General features: G+C 38.3%; 1 protein-coding gene and 1 long non-coding RNA gene across 2 annotated transcripts; one reads left to right on the top strand and one right to left on the bottom strand.

Moving 5' to 3' along the window:
- Positions 1-3,886: 3,886 nt before the first annotated feature.
- LOC141627785 (uncharacterized) lies at positions 3,887-4,198 on the bottom strand. The gene has a single exon (XM_074441005.1). It carries the CDS (start codon positions 4,196-4,198, stop codon positions 3,887-3,889), a length of 312 nt encoding a protein of 103 aa, XP_074297106.1.
- Positions 4,199-10,006: 5,808 nt separating this feature from the next.
- Positions 10,007-10,991, top strand: LOC141627292 (uncharacterized). The gene is made up of 3 exons (XR_012536857.1): positions 10,007-10,299; positions 10,458-10,506; positions 10,609-10,991. It is a non-coding gene; the product is annotated as an uncharacterized LOC141627292 (long non-coding RNA).
- The last annotated feature ends 12,078 nt before the right edge of the window (positions 10,992-23,069 follow it).

Below are 23,069 nucleotides of genomic sequence, written 5' to 3'. Positions count from 1 at the left end.
AAGTCCTGTCAAATACAAGTTTGTGCAACATGTGGTAAGTTTATAAGTTACAAGGAATTCAAAGAAGGCATAAAAGCCTGTCCTGGACAAATTAAAGAAAACTGGAGCTCCAATCATCAAAGTCAGTCAGGGGCGTCCAGAAGCTGGCGCCTGGCAGGAAAAGTTACAACCCTGGTCATATTCTTATCCAGGCCCTCAAAAACATGCAAAGCTTTCTATAACCTCTCTGGAAATAAAACACAATGATTCGTGTGGACACCTGATCATAAGACAATATTCCAAACTATCTTTCTACTCCTTTATTACTGTCGCCAAGCCAGGCAAAGGGAAACCACTATCATTTTACTCATTCCTGTGATTGAGGCAACAATCAGTATAATCATGATCAGGGAAGATAATGATCGGCAACACCCAGCCTATTATGTAAGTAAAAGTCTACTAGATGCGGACATGAGGTATGACTTTCTTAAAAAATATGTTTCAGCTACAATTATGTCATGTAGTAAGCATCGTCTCTATTATAAATCTCGCCCTATTATAGTCAGACTAACCTCCCCATTAAATTAGTCCTGAGAAAGCCTGAACTATCAGTCAATAAGATGACCAAGTAGTCAGTCCAGCTTCACACATAAGATATCACCTTTGAACCCAGACCAGCAAACAAATCTTATGCGTTATCATACTTTGTGGCTGATTTCAGTCCTAACCTAGAAATCGACTTAGCAAAAGAGTTAAACCAATTAGACACCCATACCTCAAGTCAGGAATGGACCATTTTCATAGATAAGATAACCAACATGCAGGGGACAGGATTAGGTTTAGTTCTAAAATTGCCACAAGGGTACATGATAGCACAGACTATAGGTTGTGAATACAAAACCACCAATAATAAACCCGAGCACAAAGCTCTAATAGTAGGGTTCAGCGTAAGAATATACCTTGTTGTGCAGCATAAAAAGGTAAAAACTGATTCACTTCTAAGTGTCAATCAAATCAATGGAAATTATACAGCAAATGATTAAAAAATGATATTATACTTGGAATACGTCAAGAACCTTTGCACAAACTTTCGTTCATTTGTAATTGAACAAATAGCAAGAGACCTGTTTACTTTGGCTAATGCTCTGGCCAGCCTTGTTTCAATCTTTAGCTCGACCATATTTGACAAATCCTTATTGTTCATTTGCTTAAACTTCTTATTAGCAAGCTTGACCAGGTATATCCCGTTAATGTCAATACTAATCCCAGGACCCGACCTTAGTATAATTGGTTTCTGCAAGGTATAATACTACAGAGTAGACATGAGGTAAGAGCCTTTAAGATCATAGCTTATACTTATACTATTATGAATAACATTTTACTCGAAAAATCTCAGGTTGGACCATGCTTGAGTTATCTTAAACCACTCGAAGCTAAGCAAGATCTGTAGGACATAAATGATGGATATTATGGAAACCACAAAGGAGGTAGAAGCCTGGCCAGTAAAGTGCTCAGGACTGGCTATCATTGGCCAACCCTGAGAGTTGATTGTCTGGTTTACATCACAAAATATGAAGCCTGCCTAAAGCATGCTCTGATCATTCACTAGTCATCAAAACTACAACACTCAATCTCCGCACCCTGGGCAAGCATGAAGTGGGGCAAGGATTTAATAGAAAAACTACCCAGGCTATTGGTGTTTTGGTAAATTTCTACCAATTTAGGGTTAAAGTGGTCTTAGTGCCTAATTAATATTACGATTTATTGTTGATTGTATTTTGTATGTATGTTTGAATTGTATGTAAACGAAAATAAAGGACATAAGCAATTTTGGTTACGCGGAAAACCCGATATGGGAAACAACCGCGGGGGGAGCCCGAATCCCACCAAAATTTGTACTATAATTCGGTGGAGAATACAATGTGGACGATATTGCTATATTGAGGAAGCTAGGGTTCTTCTCCGTATTCTTGGATGATATCTAGGTCTTGCGTTTATACCCCCTAGGGTTCTTTGCTTTCTGATCAAGTATTCCTAATTTGGCACAAGATTGGACTTTCCTTGTTCAGACTATGGTAATAGGTAGGACTTCCTTATTTTACCCATGAATATGCGAGTGTCCAAGTCCAGGTCCATATCTTCTACGTATGTTGCTCTCCCTCTACCTCCTGATTACTCTGCCTCCTAGCCTGCTTTTCCGGCTCAGCCCATATCCAGAATTTGGGCCTAACAGTTTGCCCCCAATTTTTCGCGAAAATCACTTCTTGATAGTTGAGCGGGATATTGCAATGTACCGTTGAATAACTTTCCGCATACTCTTTTCCAATTCACATTTTAAACCCTCCAACTACTTTTCCCTATTTAATCTCATCCGTCTCCCTTCTCTCTCTCATCAATCATTTCACCTCTTCAAAACCCTCAAAACCTCGATTTCTCAAATCCGTCTCTCCATCTTCTTCTCGCCGTCAACGCCGCCTTCTCTTCTCGTCTTCCAGGTACTTCTACTTCTCTTCTTTCTTTATTTTACTATGGCAAAAACCCATTTCGCCACTTCTTCATCCACCACAATCGATCTCGTCGAAGATGACGTCTTCCCTTCCCGGGGGGATGTAAAACCGGGTACCAATTTGGTGTGAATTTTAGACACAAAAGGGGCCTGATTTGGTGAAGTGTTTTGAGTGATATTTTTGTGTTTTTAGAGATTAATTTGCAGCGGAAAATGTTATGTAAAATGGATATGGATTAGCTAAGAAACCTCGCAAGATAACTCAACTAAAACTGAAATCTCCAACCAAGACCACGCAGGAACAAGGAGGGAAACAAAGGATATTTCAACCAAGAACACATAATAAACAAGGGTGAAATAAGGCTCCAACCTCGCAAGGAAGATAAGAACACTCGCAAGCGTTCAAAGTTTGAGAAAAGTTCTCAACACTTGGGTTTATAGTTCTGAAATTGGATGATTTACAAAGGGGTATTTCGGCCCTTATATAGCAAAAGATGTGCTTGGGCTCCAAGGTAACATTAAATGCTAGGGGCAATTTCCTAAGTGTGCTTGGGCTCCAAGGCATTATTTAAGACTATGTAGAAAAATATGTTAGATTTTTGTAAAAACTAGGTGAGGAAGACTAGATTTATCCTCTCCCTTGGGCGGCACTCTTCTTATTTTGGACGACACTTCCTGGGCCCTCACGGGTATGAGCTAGCTTGTGCTAATACCAACAAACTTGACTTCACATTATTTCTTGATGGACTAAAGGAATACGACTTATTGAGCAGTTGGACTATCAAAGGACGTCCAACTTATAATTGTGACATAGCTCGCATTTCTTTTAGCGCGAAAATAAGGATTCGGACCAGCGTTAAGTAAGAGTGCGCTAGAGCTCGACATTGCTCCTGCATCATTCTCTCCTTCTTCAAAAGAATTTGTCCTCAAATTTTAATCATCCAAGTATGGAGATAGATCACCAATATTGAAAGTAGCACTTATACCACCATATTCATCAGGGAGTTCAATTTTGTAAGCACTTTCACTGTAGAGCTCAAGCACTCGAAATGGACCATCGACCCTTGGCATTAGCTTGTTCTTTCGCTTCGAGGGAAATCTTTCTTTGCGAAGATGTAACCAAACAGGATCTCCCACCTTGAAAGTAGGTTCCTTTCGATGCTTATTAGCTTTCTCCTTGTATCTTGCATTAGCCTTCTTAATTTGAGTTTTGATTTGCTCACAAGTACGCAAGAATGCAGCTTCTCTTTCCTTAGCTTCAAAACTTACCATCTCCTTCTCGTCCCATGGTTCTGTAGGAACTGGTAAGGGAGTGTAAAGCCTCTTAGTGAATGAACTCTTCGACATTTGGCATGTAGCACACCTCGCTATCACATATTGAACATCCTTAAGCATCTTAGGCTAGTAGAAGTGCTCTCCAAGAATGTCATAAGTCTTATTGACGCCAAAGTGTCCAGCCAATGCTCCTCCATGTGCCTCTCTAACCAGTAGCTCTCGAATTGAGCTCTTAGGAATACAAAGCTTGTTTCCTTTGAACAAATATCCTTCTTGCACCGAGAAAAAATTAGTAGGACTAATAAGTTCATTTGAAAAATCAGGATCATCTTTGTACAATTCTTTCAATTGCTCAAATCCAAGTAACCTCGCATCAAGTGCAACAAGTAAACAATGCCTCCTCAAAAGCGCATCAGCCACAACATTAGAGTTTCCCATCTTATACTTTGAAGAAAAGGTAAAAGATTATAAGAAATCTACCCATTTGGCATGTTTTGCATTCAACTTTTGCTGTCCATGAATGTGCTTTAGAGCCTCGTGATCAGAATGTAGAACAAATGGTTTGGGCGAAGATAATGAGCCCAATGATCCAGTGCTCGCACAATCGCATAGAACTCTTTGTCATAGGTGGAAGACTTCAGCCTTGCTCCACCCAATTTCTCACTAAAGAATGCAATTGGTCGTTTATCTTGGATTAGAAAAGCTCCAACTCCAACTCTGCTAGCATCACATTCAACTTCAAACAATTTGTTAAAGTCGGGTAAAGCTAGAATAGGTGCTAAACTTAGTTTATCTTTGATCTCATCAAATGCCTTTTGTGCGCTAGGATTCCACACAAAATCTCCTTTCTTTGTTAGCTCGGTAATAGGTGCAACAATACAGCTAAAATTTTGAATGAACCTTCGATAAAATGAAGCCAGTCCATGAAAACTTCTAACTTCAGTAGTTGTTTTAGGAATAGGCCACCATTGAATTGCTTTCACTTTTAAAGGATAAACGCTCACCCCTTCTTCTCCAACGATGTAACCAAGAAAGGTCACACTAGGCACCATGAACATGCATTTCTCGAGCTTTCCATAAAGTTTCTGTTCTCTCAACTTCTCAAACACCTTTCTCAAATGTTCCAAGTGTTGCTCCTTATTTTTGCTGTAAATAAGAATGTCATCAAGATAAACAACAACAAAATTATTAAGAAATGGCCTTAGGACCTCATTCATCAGCCGCATGAAAGAACTAGGAGCATTGCATAACCCAAATAGCATAACAAACCACTCATACAACCCTTGCTTTGTTTTGAAGGCTGTTTTCCATTCGTCACCTTCTCGAATCCTCATTTGATGATAACCACTTCGAAGATTAATTTTTTAGAACACACGAGCTCCATTCAACTCATCAAGCATATCATCTAGCCTCGGCATAGGAAAGCGATACTTGATTTTAATATTGTTCACCGCTTGGCTATCATTACACATACGCCATGTCCCATCCTTCTTGGGTACCAAAAGAGCAGGTACGGCACAAGGACTAAGACTCTCTTGCACATAGCCTCGATTATTCAACTCTTGCACTTGTCTTTGCAAATCTTTAGCCTCTTCTGGATTGCATCGATAGGCTGGTTTGTTTGGAAGTGTAGCTCCTGGAATAAGATCAACTCGGTGCTCTATGCCACGCTTAGGAGGTAATCCAAGTGGCAAATCTTCCGGGAACACATCGACAAACTCTTGCAACAACATCTGAACAGCCTCATCATGAACACCAACTCCTTTCTCCACATATTGAACCATAAGAACATAAGCTTGTTCCCCTTTTTCTAATGCTTCATTAAATTCTTTAGCATTCATAAACAAATTCTCATTTTTCTTCTTACGTTGTTAGGTGACAAGGGTTTCAAGTGGAATCTGGTTTTACCCTTGCTGACAATGTAAATGTTATCCCTTCCTTGATGCACAACTTCTCTATCAAACTGCCATGGTCGACCTAATAGAATATGACACGCACTCATGGGTATCACGTCACACCATACTTCATCTTCATAAGGACCCATAACAAATGAAAGTAAACCTTGTTTCTTGACTTTAATCCCACTGTTTTCATTCAACCAATATAACATATATGGTTTATGGTAATTACGAGTTTCAAACTTAAAGGAATCCACCAACTCAGTAGCAATCGCATTTGTGCAAGACCCACTATCAATAATAAAATTGCAAGTCTTACCATGCACCTTACAACGAGCATGGAACACGTTGCTCCATTTCAGTCGGTGTGGATTGAATATGCAAATTTCTCACAACGAACATCTCCTTAATATTGTTATATGATGGTTCGACAATATGAGTGTGAACCTCATCATCTTCTTCATCTCCATCGTTCTGGACAGAACTGACCTCCTTCTCATTTATCACCACGAAACATGGAGTAATCTCACCTAACTCTTGAAGAGTAAGCGCTCTCTTTTAGGGACTTTCATTAGCGATGTGTCCATAACTTTGGCACTTAAAGCATCTCCTAGCACGCATATCTTTGAAATGAGTAGCAACTCCTTTGCCTTTGTCTTTGGGTTCTTTCTTTTTTGGCTTCCTTATTGAACGATGATGTAGCGCTTGACTTATAAAAAGGATTAACACCCTTAGAACCATAACGAGCAACCAGGGGTTTCTTTTCTTTGTCCTGCTTTTCAAACATAAGAGCAAGCTTACACACATCATTAAAATCAAGGAAATTTTGAACTTCAACTCGTTGGGCCAATGAAGGACTCAAACCCTTAATGAATCGAGCAATTTGCATCTCCTCCCGTTCCTTAAGATCACACACCATAATTATTCTTTCAAACTCCCTAATGTAATCAGTCACACTTAAATTACCTTGAGAAAGAGATGTAAGCTTCAAGTACTGCTGTTGTTCATAGTCACTTGGCATGAAGCATTTTTGTAAGTGCTTATTCAACATATTCCAAGTCTCAATATTACTTTTTCCTTGACGCCTTCTTTGCTTCTTAAGGTTCTCATACCACAAGGATGCATACTTGGTCATTTTCATGGTGGCAACCTTGAATTGCTTGTGTTCATCATAGCCTTTATATTCAAAGACTCTCTCTGCTTGTCTCACCCAATCTAAGAATTTTTCAGCGTCAAGTTCCCCTTTAATCTCCGGGATATCAAGTTTTAATCCACGATCATCATCATTATTCCTCCTTGGTTCAGGAATGGAATGATGGCTCTCATCGGAATCTGAACTTTCAACGTGCCTCCTCCCCTTCTTTGTAAGAGTATGATCACAAATTTGATCAATCTTGTAATCCATTTGTGCCATTCGTTTTTTTAAGTAATCCATACGTTCCTCCCATGGTTCTTGATATGAACCATCATGAGAAGACATCTCTTTTTTCTTTTTTTTTCTCTCACGGGTGAATAGTACCAGGAGGGAACAATAGTTTTTGTTTTGTTTTTTATTTGTCTTTTTTTTCATGATAATAACACTCGCAATGGATCGTCTTGCTTATGGAAAATCAAGAGCCGAAGCTCTGATACCAATTTGATGTAAAACTGGGTACCAATTTGGTGTGAATTTTAGACACAAAAGGGGCCAGATTTGGTGAAGTGTTTTTAGTGATATTTTTGTGTTTTTAGAGTTTAGTTTGCAGCGGAAAATGTTAAGTAAAGAGGATATGGATTAGCTAAGAAACCTCGCAAGATAACTCAACTAAAACTGAAATCTCCAACCAAGACCACACAAGAACTAGGAGGGAAACAAAGGATATTTCAACCAAGAATACGCAGTAAACAAGGATGAAATAACGCGCCAACCTCGCAAGGAAGACAAGAACACTCGCAAGTGTTCAAAGTTTGAGAAAAGTTCTCAACACTTGGGTTTATAGTTCCGAAATTGGATGATTTACAAAGGGGTATTTCGGCCCTTATATCGCAAAAGATGTGCTTGGGCTCCAAGGCAACATTAAATGCTAGGGGCAATTTCCTAAGTGTGCTTGGGCTCCAAGGCATTATTTAAGACTATGTAGAAAAATATGCTAGATTTTTGTAAAAACTAGGTGAGGAAGACTAGATTTATCCTCTCCCTTGGGCGGCACTCTTCTTATTTTGGACGACACTTCTTAGGCCCTCACGATTTTTAGCTAGCTTGTGCTAATACCGACGAACTTGACTTCACATTATTTCTTGATGGACAGTAGGAATACGACTTATTGAGCAGTTGGACTATCACAAGACGTCCAGCTTATCATTGTTACATTGCTCGTATTTCTTTTAGCGCAAAAATAAGGATTCAGACCAGCTTTAAGTAAGAGTGCGCTAGAGCTCGACATTGCTCCTGCATCACGGGGTATCCTCAAAACACCGTACCTCTGTAACTCCACCCTGAGCCAGGGCGACATCCCACGAATCAAAGCACTTTTACGTCTGGGGGATGATGTGGAGATTCACATCCCTTGTCCTGGTAAGAAAGTTGACGCCTCCCGTGAGGGGTTGATCTGCTTGTATATTTCCCCCTTCATCCTTGGTCTCAAATTTCCCTTTCCTTCCTTGATCCAAGAATTTATTCGTTTGAACTCTCTCCCCATAGCTCAAATTGCTCCATACGCATGGAGAATTCTTCTATCCACCGTCGCTCTTAACAATAGCCTAGATGCTGACATAAGGCTATTAGATCTGGCCCATAGATTTGAGTGCCGGTCACTTGGAAATGGCCAATACACTTTTAGGGCCGTGGAGAAGACTGAAAATTTCCTTCAGTCCGCGGCCAAAGGCAAAGACGACGGCTGGTATGAGGGCTTCTTCTACATCAAGCTTGACTCTATTCCTCTGCGTGCTACTTACCTCTTTGAGCACTAGATCCTGGCTAGGATTAAGTATGCTTGCATGTCTTTTTACCTGATTTCTTCTGCTACTCACCTTTCTTACCTCGTGATTTACTGCAGAACTCAAGAACCCCGAAAAATCAAAGGATAAAGATACCTTTGTTGCCAATCTTTTCTCTATCCCTGAAGAACAAAGAATGTTCTCTTCTCTGCTCTCTGGCCTTGACAATTCTGTTGCTGAAGAAACCATGTCTTTGGTAAGCATCTGTTTCTGGCTCTAGCTTGTCTCTACAGCTATTTACCGTGGGACCTTACGCTTTCCCTATGGTGTTTTTACAGGAACCAGCCGCCCAACTGCCTTTGAGATTCTGATGCGTCAAGCAAGAAAGAGGATTGCTGAATCTACTCCCTCTCCTGCTTCCTCGAAAACGAGATCTGCTGCTAGACCCACACCTGAGCCTATTGAGGTCACTCCCATATCCCGTGCCTCGGGCTCTCCAACCCGTGTTGATGACCAACTGATCTGTCTTCCTGCTGGCTTTGGGGACGTAGAGCGTGTCAACTACTAGCCCTCATTGGTGTGACTTTTGACACTAACCTGCACCCAGATGTTTGATGAGACTGATCCCCAGGATATGATTGACCTGGCTGCTGAACAATGCTTCTTTGTAAGTCTGCTTTCTGCTGCTCCTGTCTCTTGCTCCTATTATTTCAATTTTCTTTCTGACTGATAGCCTCCTTACGTGCCCCAGGCCCTACAATCATCTATCTACCTACGCAAGATGTTGAAAAGAGCCAAGACTGAATGCCTGGCATATGTGGGGAAGAACAAGGAGCTCACGGCAACATGCGCTAACCTGAGGGAGCAGCTCCATGCAGCCAACATGGAGAAGGAAGTAGCCAAGGACCAGCTTGCTAAGACGCAGGAGGCTAATCGTGTTCTGACCACTGGGCTTACCAAGGCGGAGTCACGTGCTGAAGAGAAGAGGGGCAATAGTTTGGAGTATTCATGTTAATTAACCCTTTTTTTTTTAAGAAGAAAACGAGATTTTTTTATATTACAAGTTGAATGGGATAATTGAATGCAGATGTTGCATATATGAAGGGTTGTGCATCACATGCTATGTAATTATGTCCTGTCCTCTATGCCTTTTTAAGTTTATAAGCTTGTCCTACTGTTGGCTAACATAGTTGATGTTTGTATACAAATTTATACCGAAAGACGTCTAAATTCTACAATGCATGACCTTGTATTAAAATATAGGGTTATTTAACGAGAATACTCCGAACTATTGGGGTGCTTCTCAAAATACTCTCAGCTTTATTTTAACTAACAATAAAACCAACCATTACAACCCTTCGCTTATATTAAAATAGGTTGACCGGCTACCTTATAAGAAGGTGAACAAATATTTTACACCTGTTTTGATCCTTTGTTTCTCTGTTAATCCATCTTTTTCTTTTACCCCTCTTTTAATCCCTTTTTTTCTTTTCCCTTACCTCTTCAACTAATAGCCATTATAGCTCTTACTTTTACTCCAAGCTCTTAAATGCCTTTTGTTCATTCCTCAATCACCATGGCAACAGTAGCTGGATCATATTGGGGTGGAAGATATTGAAGAAGAACAACAACTTTTTTACAAAGCAATTTGGTAATGGTTCTGCTAAATCCAATTTAGTAAATATTCCAACAATTTCTGCAATCTTCACTACTGCAAATACTTTGGTATTGCCCTCTATATCTTAGTAATTAATACTCATATATGTTATTGTCCCTTTTTTTTTCTATCTTTCAATTCCATTTTTCTCAGTTTTCGGTTTTATTGATTGGGTATCCAAGAATTAAACTTTTTTATTCATCCTGTATTTTTATTTCACCTGTAGGATGTAAATGTAAGCTCAGATTCTGTAGATTTTCTCCCCCTATTGTTTGGTAGGTAATTTGTTTGTAGGAGTATTATTTTATTCTAAGTGATCCGATTTTTGTACGGAATTGTGAAGCCCAGATTCAGTTTCCAACTCATTTGTGTAATAGGTTTGGCAAATCACAAGGCAAAGACTCGCTTTTAACATGAATTTGGTGAAAATGAAGATGAACACATCATTGGAGGAAGAACGGATAAAAGAGGAAGATGATCGATCCACTATTGAAATGGAAGGAGAGATTAAATCTGAAAATAAAAAAATACAGTTAAAAAATGGGGTAAACCGGTAAAAGAGGAAGATGAAAAAATGAAGACGGATAAAGGGAAAAAGAGTGGGCCTGCCCTCATACTTACCTGCTACAACAAGTTATAAAAACACGAATTCTAATATAAGAGAAATGGTGTAATTGTTCGTTTTATTGATAGTTAAAATAGAGTTGGGAGTATTTTGAGAAGCATTCAAATAGTTCAGAGTATTCGTGTTAAATAACCCTAAAATATAAAGAATGCCTAATTATTTAGATTAATTTTCCTACATTATTTAATGATATTACGAGGCTCCTAGTGATTCTATTTAGATTGACTAATTTCGACACTATATGCAACATGGCGATCAGTGACAATAATTGTTATGTAACAGTGTAACACACAGTTGTTAGTCTAATTATTAGCATAAAGGGATAAAGGGATATATATGTGCAAGTACTTTTTAGTGGTATAAGATTAGGCCCTGTTCTTTTGAACTGAAACGGATCTGATTTGATCTAACTAAACTGAATTTATAAGATCTGAACTGAATTTATAGGATCTAAACTGAACTGAACTTATAGGATCTAAATTGAACTGAACTTATTGGATCTGAACTGAACTTATAGAACTTGAATTGAACAGAACTTATAGGATCTGAATTGAACTTATAGGATCTGAACAAAACTTACACCATTCAAATTTAAATTAGCTTAAATTAATTTAACTTAATTATTATTATGATTATTATTATTATTATTGATATTATTATTATTATTATTATTATTGTTATTGTTATTATTATCATTGTTCTTGTTCTTGTTGTTATTTTTATTTTTATTAATTTCTTTTATTTTTTTTATACAACCCTAACTTTTATTATTATTATTATTATTATTATTATTATTATTATTATTATTATTATTATTATAAACGCAAACTTTTATTGAGATTAAACAAAAATTTTACAAGAAATTAGTGGGCAAACAAGAGAGAACACTGATAAGAAAATATAGTCTAAAATACAAGGTAAGATAATAACATTTTTCTCCTTTATATATATTGGTTTGTTCGTACATTAAACTACGGTCACATTACGATAAAAAATAATGAGGAGTGATAATTTTGTTTTAAAAATAATAATGTATATATGTATCGAATAATTAATAATGTCAAATATTTTTGCGTCAGTTTTTAAAAATAATACTCTATATATAACTTTTCTAAACTGAATTTATAGGATCTGAACTGAACTTATAGGATCTGAACTGAACTGAACTTATAGAATCTGAATTGAACTGAACTTATAGGATCTGAACTGAACTTATAGGATCTAAACTGAACTGAACTTATAGGATCTTAATTGAACTTATAGGATCTGATCTGAACTTATAGGATCTGAAATGAACTTAAGTTAAGTGACTTTAAATCTAAAAGAACAGGGCCTAACTAATAAACAAGCTACTATGTACTCGTACATGGGAATGCTCGTGTTAATGACTCATACAAAAGAAAAAGTATGACATAAATACTAAAGTGAGTTAAAATAATTGTATGACACGATTAAAGGACTCATGACAAAACATACAAGATAACAAGCAAAAAACAATCTTAATCAAAGTTCTACGGGTTCTATGGTTAGGTTTACGGGTTGGAAATTGGGTACTTAAAGACATTAAAATACCCGAGAGTACCTCTCGCTTTTGGACTCTCCCAGTCATATGGGTCAAGCGAGTTACCTGAACGCAACGTCATGAGATGGAAAATACATGTAAGGCTTAGTCGGTCGATTGGACCTTCTAAGTATATAACGCACTTTACCGAGGGTAAATAGTGATAGCTTAAGATGGCATAATATTGGCTTACGGAAAGCGTATACCTTTTTTGTCTTTTCCAATAAATATTTTAATAGCAATACAATTCACAAAAAAAAAAAAATCAACATAGGTAGAAGTATAAGATTCCATATATATAAAAAACACAAAATCTCATTTGTGACGGCATGTATCCATCACTTTGGAGTGACGGATACCATTTTCCCTCACAAATGACCCAAATAGAAAAGAGAGAGAAGCACATGGGGGTGCCCCATCTTGTCCCCCCTATTCGTTTTGTGAGTGATATTATCCGTCACTTAATCCGACCCATCTTCACCAAGACTAATTGTATAAAAAACAGGAGTAACTAGTAAACAATCCTATCTTTTACTTAGGCTGAGACAAGCATAAGTCAGATTTATAGAATTAGTCAAATGCATAGTTGGATTGCATGCAAAACCTAAGACACGTACACACAACTCTTTTTGACTTTATCACATTCATTGTTAGGTAGGTTGTGTTCATGAGCAAAGTTATACGTCTATTGAGGTTAATTTAGGCCTAATTTTACAATAATCGAAAAAAAAAAATGTCAAATTTATAATATTACAAATAGAGTTTAAGTCTTACCCGCTTATTAAGTACCCAGCGGAGTCGCCACTGTGAGATTCCTGAAAAATCTCCTTTTTTGAAATAAATTAATATGGGAGTCGCCAGTAGGTTTTATAAAAAAAACATACAAAAATAAGTTAACGGAAATGACCCTTTTGATCCCTGGAATGGGGACTGATCCGTCACTCCGGTCTAAACTAAAGATTGTGGATTCGGAGGTAAAGGTACGGTCAGGGAAGGTGTTAGGCACCCGGACCGCCCATCAAACTGACGGCCTCTACTATTTATTTGTAATATTATATATTTGACGAAATTAAGACAAAGAAAAGAAAGTTAGAAACAAACTTTATACAATTATTTACATGGACAAGTTACTAGGTTAGTTTATACGGAGTATACAATTATACAAATAAGACAATAAAATAGAGAAAAAAAAAGAAGAAATAAAAGAGTAGAGAAAACTTATTTGCAATTGGTACCTTAGGCCTATCTGGATGTTGATTATTAATGAATTCGATTTTGTCGTAAATTAACGGCTCTTAGGCGCTTATATGAAACTGGTACGATTTATTGGAATGGTTTGATTTGAAACTGGGGTTTGAAAGTATAGAATTTGTGGAATCTGGGTCTGGTGAGTTTCTTGTCGCATATGATTTCAGATGGTATCCTAAACCTGCTGATGATGTAACATTTTATAAAAGAGATCGCATGAGCCTCTTTTACTTTTGTCATTGCTTCAACTTCAATCCACTTTGAAAAATAGTCAGTCATAACAAGCATATACACTCTGTTACCTGGAGCCCTAGGTATCTTCCCAACTATGTCCATCCCCCACATCATAAATGGCCACGGGGAGATGATCGGATCCATTGGTTCTGCTGGTTGATGAATTGCTGGGGCAGCCTTCTTGCACGAGTCACAACACTTGGCGTGGTTTACAGCGTCTGCCCTCATAGTAGGCCAGAAATATCCATGCCTTAAGATTTTATTAGATAGACTTCGTCCACCCGCGTGATTCCCACATTCTCCGCTATGTACATCCTGCAGCACTGTGTTAGCTTCCTCTTTAGTTAGACATCTGAGATAGGGTCATGCCACAGATCTTCTAAAGAGCACGTTATCTATTAGCACGAATCTGGAGGCCCTTATTCTGAAACTTTGTGCTTCTTTCTTATCTTCTGGGAGTTTCCCATCTTTCAGCCACTTCACATAAGGTGTTCTCCAATCTAAACCCCCTGCTGGTTTTCATCTGAGACCAGGATTGTTGCTCTATTTACATGTCGCACGTGCGCTGCCTCCCCTGGATGATTTTGCTCTAACTCCTTCTGTATAGTTGGAGTAAGCACATGAGTAATTGGTATATTGGAGAGTTCCGTGGGCTGGAAGGTGGCTCCCAATGTGGCTAAAGCGTCTGCTTCCACGTTCTGATCTCTTGGCACCTGAGTAATCTTAAAAGACCGGAACTTCAACTTTTGCTCCGTGGCTACCTTTAAGTAGGCTATCATCTTCGAATCACGCGCCCCGTATTCATTGTTGACATGATTCACTACAAGCAATGAGTCGCTGTACACTCTCAGGTTCCTCACATTGAGCCCCTACGCCATTTACATACCCAGTATAAGTGCCTCATACTCAGCTTCATTATTAGTTGCTTTGAATTCGCACCTGACTGCTTGTACCATCATATCCCCCTTTGGGGACCGAAGGACTAGACCTACTCCAGCTCCCCGAGCGTTAGAGGCTCCATCTATGTGCAGGGTCCAGGTTGCGCTTTCTTGGTCCCCTCGTAATGTCAACATCCCTTTTTCTGCCTCCACATGGGTAGCAGGACAGAAATTTGAAACAAAATCTGCCAGTGCCCAGGACTTTGTTGCTGTCCTAGGTTCAAATTGTAAATCATAGCCACTTAGGTGTACCGACCACTTGGTCATTCTTCCAGATAGTTCAGGCTTCCTCATGATCGTTTTCAGTGGATAAGTAGTCACTATACGAATGGTGCGAGATTCAAAGTATGGGCACAGCTTATATGAAGCAGTGACAGGAGCTAAGACTAACTTCTCGAAAGGTGTGTACCTAGTCTCTGCAGGAAGCAGAGACTTACTAATATAGTATACTGGATGCCGCATCCCTTCTTGCTCCTTGATCAGAACATAACTTAACGCTGCTTCTGTAACCGACAGGTATAGGAACAGTTGCTCCCCTTGCTCTGGCTTCGCCAACAGTGGCGGCGTGCTTAGGTAGCACTTGATTTCTTTGAATGTTTTCTCATGCTCCTATTTCCACTCAAACTTCTGGCTCTTTCTCAGTATATCATAAAACAGTTTGTGTTGGAGCTTGTGTCCTCCACAAATTAGTGTGATAACATTTTTAAATCTCTTACAGGTTCACAAGGGTATACTTCGTATTTTAATCAGTTGATTAACGATTACCTAATAAGGGTTGGCTTGCTAGAAAGTTTGACGTTATTATCATACAGATGGCGGTGATCAACTGGTCCCTAAAGGTCACACCTATAGGATGTGTTTGAGAGATGTGGTTATAGAAATATGATCACATTGATGCCTAATATGACTAAACAGTTAGTCAATGTGTTGATGAGACAATTATTTAATGAAGATTAAATAATATTAGTTGAGACGAATTAACTGTCAATTCGTAAATTGAATATAATAAGTTATATTTAATTAAATGTATGTAATGTTAGCTTGGACGAATTATCTGTTAATTCTTAATTAAATGTAATCGGTTATATTTAATATCAACAAGATGAATGTGTCATAGTGGTCATAGTGAGGGTACACAAACCAAGAGGTCATGGGTTCGATCCTCACTAGATGACAATTTAACACATTTTATACATTTTTGGAATAACCGAAAATAAGGAAATAATACTCCTTATTTCGGTGATATGGGCCGAATTAGGGAAGATAATATCTCCCTTATTCACTCCCATTTTTCGATCACAATAAGAGGCAAAGGGAGATCATTTCTTTTAACCTAATTCTCTTTTAACCTAATCTCTCCTCTCATCAGAAAACACAAAAATAACCTAAATTTTTACAGAAAATTTGGATCGATTCTAGCACAATCAAAGGGCATATCTCATATCATCTTGGGTGCAACTGATAGGAGAATATCATTGCGATATTGTTCATAGACCGTAATTGCTAAGACCGAAGGTTATCTCTTAATCCATTAATTTTGTTTATGTAATTTTATTTTATGACTAGTTATCATCTTCATAAAATTCGTTATAATCCTTGAATATAAAGGGATTCATACAGATAAATCCCACAAGTAGTATCAGAGCAAAGGCCACGATTTTTTATTTTGATGATTTTCATAAAATTGTATGTAAACAACATATGGAATTTCGGAAAAAAAAAAATTAATTTCGGCTGAAATTTTTTTTTTTTGCCGAGAGGTTTTTTTTCCGGACTGTTTTTCGTTTTTTTCTTTTGTTTGATGATTTATTTCCAATTTCATTTTTCATATCATTGTTTTAATCAGTTAAATTTATCATATGAAGAATTAGATTTTGATTTAATGCAGATTAAGTTAAAATGCAAATAGAATTGCCATGTCAATGATATAAGAATTTGTTTTTGCTATATATTTTTAGCATATACAATTAATCATGTTTGTTAATTCATTTGCTAAATCATGTTATAATAGCAACTATAAACATTTTGTTCATCGAATCTTTGAATTAAGGTTTTTTGCCGCAAAAGGAAAAAAATTGACGGCTTATTTTTTAGGGTTTGTCGTGAGGAAAAAAAAAATTTCTTTTTTTTTTTTGCTTTTTTCTGAAATGCCGAAAGAAAAAAATTGGAAAGGATTTTTTTTTGTTTTTTGCCTAATTGCCGAATTGAAAAAAAACAAATTGGGCTGTTTTTTTTTATTCCAGCCGTGAGCAGTTGGGAATTTTAAAAAAAAAAAAATTTTGTTTATTTGTTCAGCCGAGACCAAAAAAAAATTATGGATTTTGTTTTGATTTTGGCCAATTAGTTATTGTGAAACGGTTCACAATTTAAAGATACCATATTATTTTAAAGCAGTTTAAAATTTTGACGGATTAAATTCATATTACAAGTTTAATATGAATTGAGATTGAAATTAATGTGATTAATTGAGGAATTGTCACTTAATTTAATTTTAAATAGGTGCTTTGGATAAATTAATCAACATAATTAAGGAATTGTGTCATGTATGTTTAATTTATTTTTAGTTGATGCATTTTATTTTAGTTGAATGAATCGATTGAATGAATTTAATTTACGTATTTTTGCAATCAGTTTTGATTTGTAATACTTAGTGTGGCCTTAGTTAATTATGTTTTCGTAATGAAGGAAACATAATTTTTATGTAATTATGAGATCTCGAATCTCCTTTATTTTTCCTTTAGTTTTGAGTTTTGAAATTAGAATGTAATAAATAGGTTTATTATGTAAATTTATTTATTGTAATTTTCAAAGAAGACTAAAGATGGAGATTGGAGCTCACTCCCGCTACATGGATCAAGATGGAACATCAAGACAAGCTTCTCGGGTCCAAGGATGGATTCCAAACTTGTATTTATGTTCGTTTTGATAGGATAGGCCACACTAGCACCTTTTTATAGTTTTTACGTTTTCATTCTTATTGCTGTTCATTTACATGCTAGTTAATGCTTCATTTTCCGCCTAAAACCAAACCACCTACTACTAAAATGCATGAAAATTGACACATATAGGTTGTATGTTAGTTTTCATAGACATACAGATGTCACATGTTTTTAAGCCATCACCTTAGTTTATTCATTCACGCATGCTAGATATTAGTTCACTTAAAATAAATTAAAACAAAGTTGATGGGATCTTCCTCTAAAACGGATATTGAGACTAGTCTTTATAAGGGCAAACAACTATGAATCCCTTCTTCGTCGATAGGCATAATATGACCCCTTCTACGTTGGGTTAGTAGTTGTGTTGACTTAGTTTACCTCATCATAGTCCGAAGAGTTTATCGTGATTATGATGGACTAAAGATAGAATTTACATAAATTTATCGACCAAGAATTCTAACGGTAGAATTAGCTAAAAGGTTAGCTTATCAATTTGCAGATAATTGAGTCTTGGGATCATTTATATAATTATTGAGGGAGGTCAATCATATAAATGTTTTGAGTCTTCGCGTTATGACAGTAGTTCATTAGACTTAAAATTATAAACGATGCACATGCTTATTATTTTTATTCTCGCAGTGTAGAACACGTATATTTTGATAATACTGTTACAACTAAATGGCTGGAAATAACGCAATCCCAATGCCTAGTGCCACACTTGGACGCGAGTCCTGGCTGAAAGCTTTCATGGACCACATGAATCAGTCAACGCGACTGAAGAATGATGGGTCCAACTTTGCGGACTGGGAAGCGGCACTACGGAATGCTGCCATTGCTGACGGTAAGCTCAAGTACTTAACTGAGCCAAGACCGGTCAACCCTGGCCCTAATGCAGGAGTCAACGAGTCAATTGCTAACACGGCTATCGCAACCCTATCAAAGATAAAACCTAACGGTCTCAACTAAAATGTAGTAGAGGCAGTCGAGTATCGAATCCACAGGGAGGTAATGTAATTATAGCTGTCTAATTTTAATCCTACGGTAACAATTGGGGGGTTGTTTGAATTCGGTTCTAAACTACGAAGTTTGAAAGGAAAAGGAAATAAAAACAAAAGCAATAGGGGCAGAAAATCGGTTTAAACTATCAATAAGAGAGGGACATGTCGGGATTTCGGTTCACTACGGTAGTCCAATAACTCAGCTGTAAATGACTCAGACGAACTAATGTGAGACGGATGTTGAAAGGTCCTTTCGGTCAACTTTTTATCCTAAAATACCACTAAATTAACTTTCGTCCTCATTAGGGTAGTCTACTGTTTATAGTAGGCCTATTTAGTCCAATCTTTCGATCCAGGATTAATTTTAGCCAGATTAAAGGGTGACATAGAAGCGTGCACTCAACTAGGTCGGATAAATACAGTTAAATTGCCATAGTGACGGAGTTTCATAATCAATTCGTCTAATTCATTTACTACGTCGTCATAATTCTACGCAGATTCCCTAATCCCAACATGAAGGGAGTCTAGCTACTCATATCGTTAATTAAACTAACAAAGAAACAATTTTCCAAAGAAGAAACATTATAAATAAACAATAAATTGCAATAAGGAAAATTAGGGCAAAAGAAGTAAAAACACAAACGAGAAATTAAAGCAAACAAACGATTAATTATTATTAAAGGGAGAGAAGGAATTACAATCCAAGCGAATCCGACGTAAAGAACACAAAATCCGAGTAAAAGCAATCCCGAAATAAGGTAACAGTAGAGAGGAATAAAGCAGCGTTCTAAAGTTTACAGTAGAGTGTTTGATAGTATAAAAGATCATCCTAATTAACCTAGTAAAGCGTGCTTAAATAGCAAGGCAAAAGAGTTTAGCGAAATAAAACATCACGCGGGCTAATTAAAGCCCAAACCCATCAAAACCACTCGATCGAGTGGATTAAAACCACTCGATCGGCCAACTCTTCATCCAAAACAGCTCGATCGACAGGAAAGTTACTCGATTGAGTAATGACTCTTTTGCAAGCATAAGGATCGAGTAGTAAACTACTCGATCGACCAACTAGGGGTGTAGAAACCACTCGATCGAGTGGAAAACAGCTCGATCGAGTGACTAGACTTCATTTCAGCTCACGTCCTCGCCTAAATGCCTCATAATCCGTGCCACGACGCTTCCAAACACAGTAACTCACTCTGGAAAATCCCGTCTCCTCTAAATGCATGCAAAAAGGACGAAAAAGGGTACGATTCCACTACTTTCGCGTTCATTTCTACAAAATGGACAAAACGAACCAAAGTAGCCAATTCGGGGCAAAATATCATAAAAACAATATGAAAATGCATAGAAATACGTGCTGAAATAGGCTAAAAAGACTATTCATTAGGCACGTATCAAATCTCCCCAAACCGAACCTTTACTCGTCCTCGAGTAAACTCAAAACTAAACTAATGGAACGGAAATGATAACTCAAAGCTAGCTTAACTTGTCTACATGAACTAATTTAATGCAACAGAAATTAACAGTTAAAGCTAAAAAGTCAATACGCAAACGAATTATAAGCTGTTCAGAAATATAGCCAACCTATCGACCCTGCAAGACCAACAAAACTGGACTCTCTCGTGGTCACTCTTCTCTCATGAAGCAAAGGGTGAATGTTATATGTAAAAGAGAGAAGGAAAGACAGTCACTCACCTAACTGCGACCTACATAGCATGCATGCAACAAAAATGAAAGACAATTCAAGTACTAATGCACAAATTCCAACCAATAATGTCCGTCACAGCCGAGGGTTTGCAAATGATTTGGGAATAGTAAGGTTCAGGTGAGAAAAGGCAAAACATGTTATGGAAATGTGGAGGTAAAAGCGTCAAGCTAGTTCCTAACAGGACCATAATAAAGCCATCCGAATCTCAGCTGACTAAAAGACTAAGTACGGGTGCCCTTCATTCGGCACAAAACTCACTAGACTCAAAACACAATCTCTTCAAAAAATATGGGATAGAACGGAGGAGTCAGACGGTCACAAACTTCCCTTTTTTAAACACCGTCTGAAATAACTAACTGAACCAAAACAACCTTTTTCGATTGTACATCTTCGAACATCTTCTCAACTCAGACAAGAGGGGCACGTCTGTTTCCTCCATTTTCACATTCTCGTTTTCTTTTCTTTCTTTCTTACACGTCTTTCTTTTTCATTTTTTTTTCATTTTTTTTTCCTTTTTTTCACGTCTTTCTTTTTTTTTCTTTTTCAATTCCTTTTTTTTTTCTTTTCTCCTTCCATAATTTCCACCAATCTCCATACAATGAGATACAAACCAAACTGCAACGAAAACTCATACCACAAAAGAACATACTAAACTAGCTTGACTAGGCAGGCTTAATTTGGAATGTAGCTAATGGGTCAAAAAGGCAAATTTTGGCTAATTTGGAGCTAAATGGGTGAAAAGTATAAGGAAAGGGGAATTTGCAAACACCTCCCTGCATGTGACACCAACCACAAACCCGAATATGTGTATTTAACAAGAAATTGAATGTCATGAATGTGCAAAGTGATGAACATGCTATGCAAGGAGTACTACTCTCAATTCCTAATGAACTGGTCATGAATGTCACCAGTTATGGCTCTAAAACTCAGAATTTTTAAGTAGTTTACCAGTTTATAGGTCAAGTCTAAACAGTCAGCTTATATTTGAACAGAAATTCGAAGACTATGCGTATGACAAAGCTAATAACTATCAATAAAAGTGCAAGGCTCAAGCAAAAAGACAAGTTATAGTGCATTGTCATCATGGGAATGTACCGTTCCGACTCAACCTATATGCTAAAATAAACGTGATTTTTTTTTTTTTGAATTTTTTAATTTTCTAATTTTTTTTTTTGATTTTTTTTTATTTTTCAATGAATTAAAACAATGCAAGGCTGAAAAATAAACGTGGATGCAAAAGAAATGCAGATGCAGACTCAAAAGGATGCAATACCCTCCCCAAACCAAAACGGACAACGCCCTCGTTGTCCTCCAGCATACACCAACAGAAATATGGGGGAACGGGAGTATACAACCAACAAAATAAAAATAAAACAAATAAAGGAGACAAAGTAAAAGAGTGAAAGATACATACAAAATACGAACTTCCCCAAACCAGCCAGAAAACTGGGGAAGTGAGTAGACCAGTAGCTACTCGTCGTCGTCGTCGTCGTCTCCATCCACCTTGTACTCCGGGTCTTTCTCCTCCTCTCTCCTCTTCCGTTCCTCCTCCTGAGCTCTCTCCACTGCCACCTCTGGGTCCTCGTCCTCCTCGTCAGAAACCGGGTACCCCCCTCGGGTAGTCTTGGAAGAAGGAAGGGTGTGGCCAACCCTCCGGGATCGGTCTGTTTCGCCGCAAGTGGTACTCGTACAGAGGGTGTAAGGCAAGAGCCATGTCCCTCTCCATACGAGCCCCGACGCTCGCAAGCTCGATCAACAAATCAGAATCGCCCCCTTGGTCGTGGACCGCGGGCGCTACAAAAGGAGGAGGTGGTCTAAAAGTAGCAGGGAAGACCGGCTCAGTCTGGGTCTGGTCAGTGGGAGGTGGAGCAGGAGTAGGAGCGGTAGTAGTAGTGGGAGTAGGGGTCGGATCGGGAGTAGCCGTGGGAGTAGGCGTCGGATCGGGAGTAGCCGTGGAAGGCTGGGTACTCCCTGAAGGTGCGGACCCCTCTCCAGTCTCAACTCGCCGCTTCTTTGCGGCGGGTGCTTCAGGAGATGGTCGAAGTGGAAGGTGAAGTAGAGGCAAGGCAGGAAGACGGTGGCCCTTTACCACAGTAGGTAAGGGCTCAGGACGGGGGATACTGTCGCAAGGTAAGTCAACAGACAAGGAGCCGTCAATCTTCCAAGTCTGGTAGTCTGGGGTTAGCCAATGCTGAGCGAGAGTGGCAGCCAGACTCAGTGACCTCTCTCCCTCGAGGTACTGCAAGCCACGTGGCCAGGTGGGGAAAAGTCGGTGGCAAGAATGGTGGCTATGCCACCGCAGCAATGGTTCCCGCCTCCTTCTTCCCCCGGTCGTGGAGGTATCGGGCGGTGAGGTAGGCAATGTTGAAGGTAAAAGGACCTTCACAATCGACGTTCGGATAACCGCCGGGATGGAGAGCTCGGTGTTGGTAGTGTTGTTCGGCTCCTTTCGGCCGAAAATAGAGCTCCCCATCGCCTAAGAAAACAACGGACGGGGGGGATGGTGGACTGGTGGAGCTTTAGCTCCGGAAACGGTCCGGGCCGGGCACCGCCAAACCTGACGGTAAACCTTCCTCTAGTCTGATGT

Source organism: Silene latifolia, chromosome Y (assembly GCF_048544455.1).
Source record: "Silene latifolia isolate original U9 population chromosome Y, ASM4854445v1, whole genome shotgun sequence".
Lineage (NCBI taxonomy): Eukaryota > Viridiplantae > Streptophyta > Magnoliopsida > Caryophyllales > Caryophyllaceae > Silene > Silene latifolia.
The sequence above is the reverse complement of the archived record's forward strand: the minus strand, read 5'-3'. Positions and strand labels throughout refer to the sequence as shown.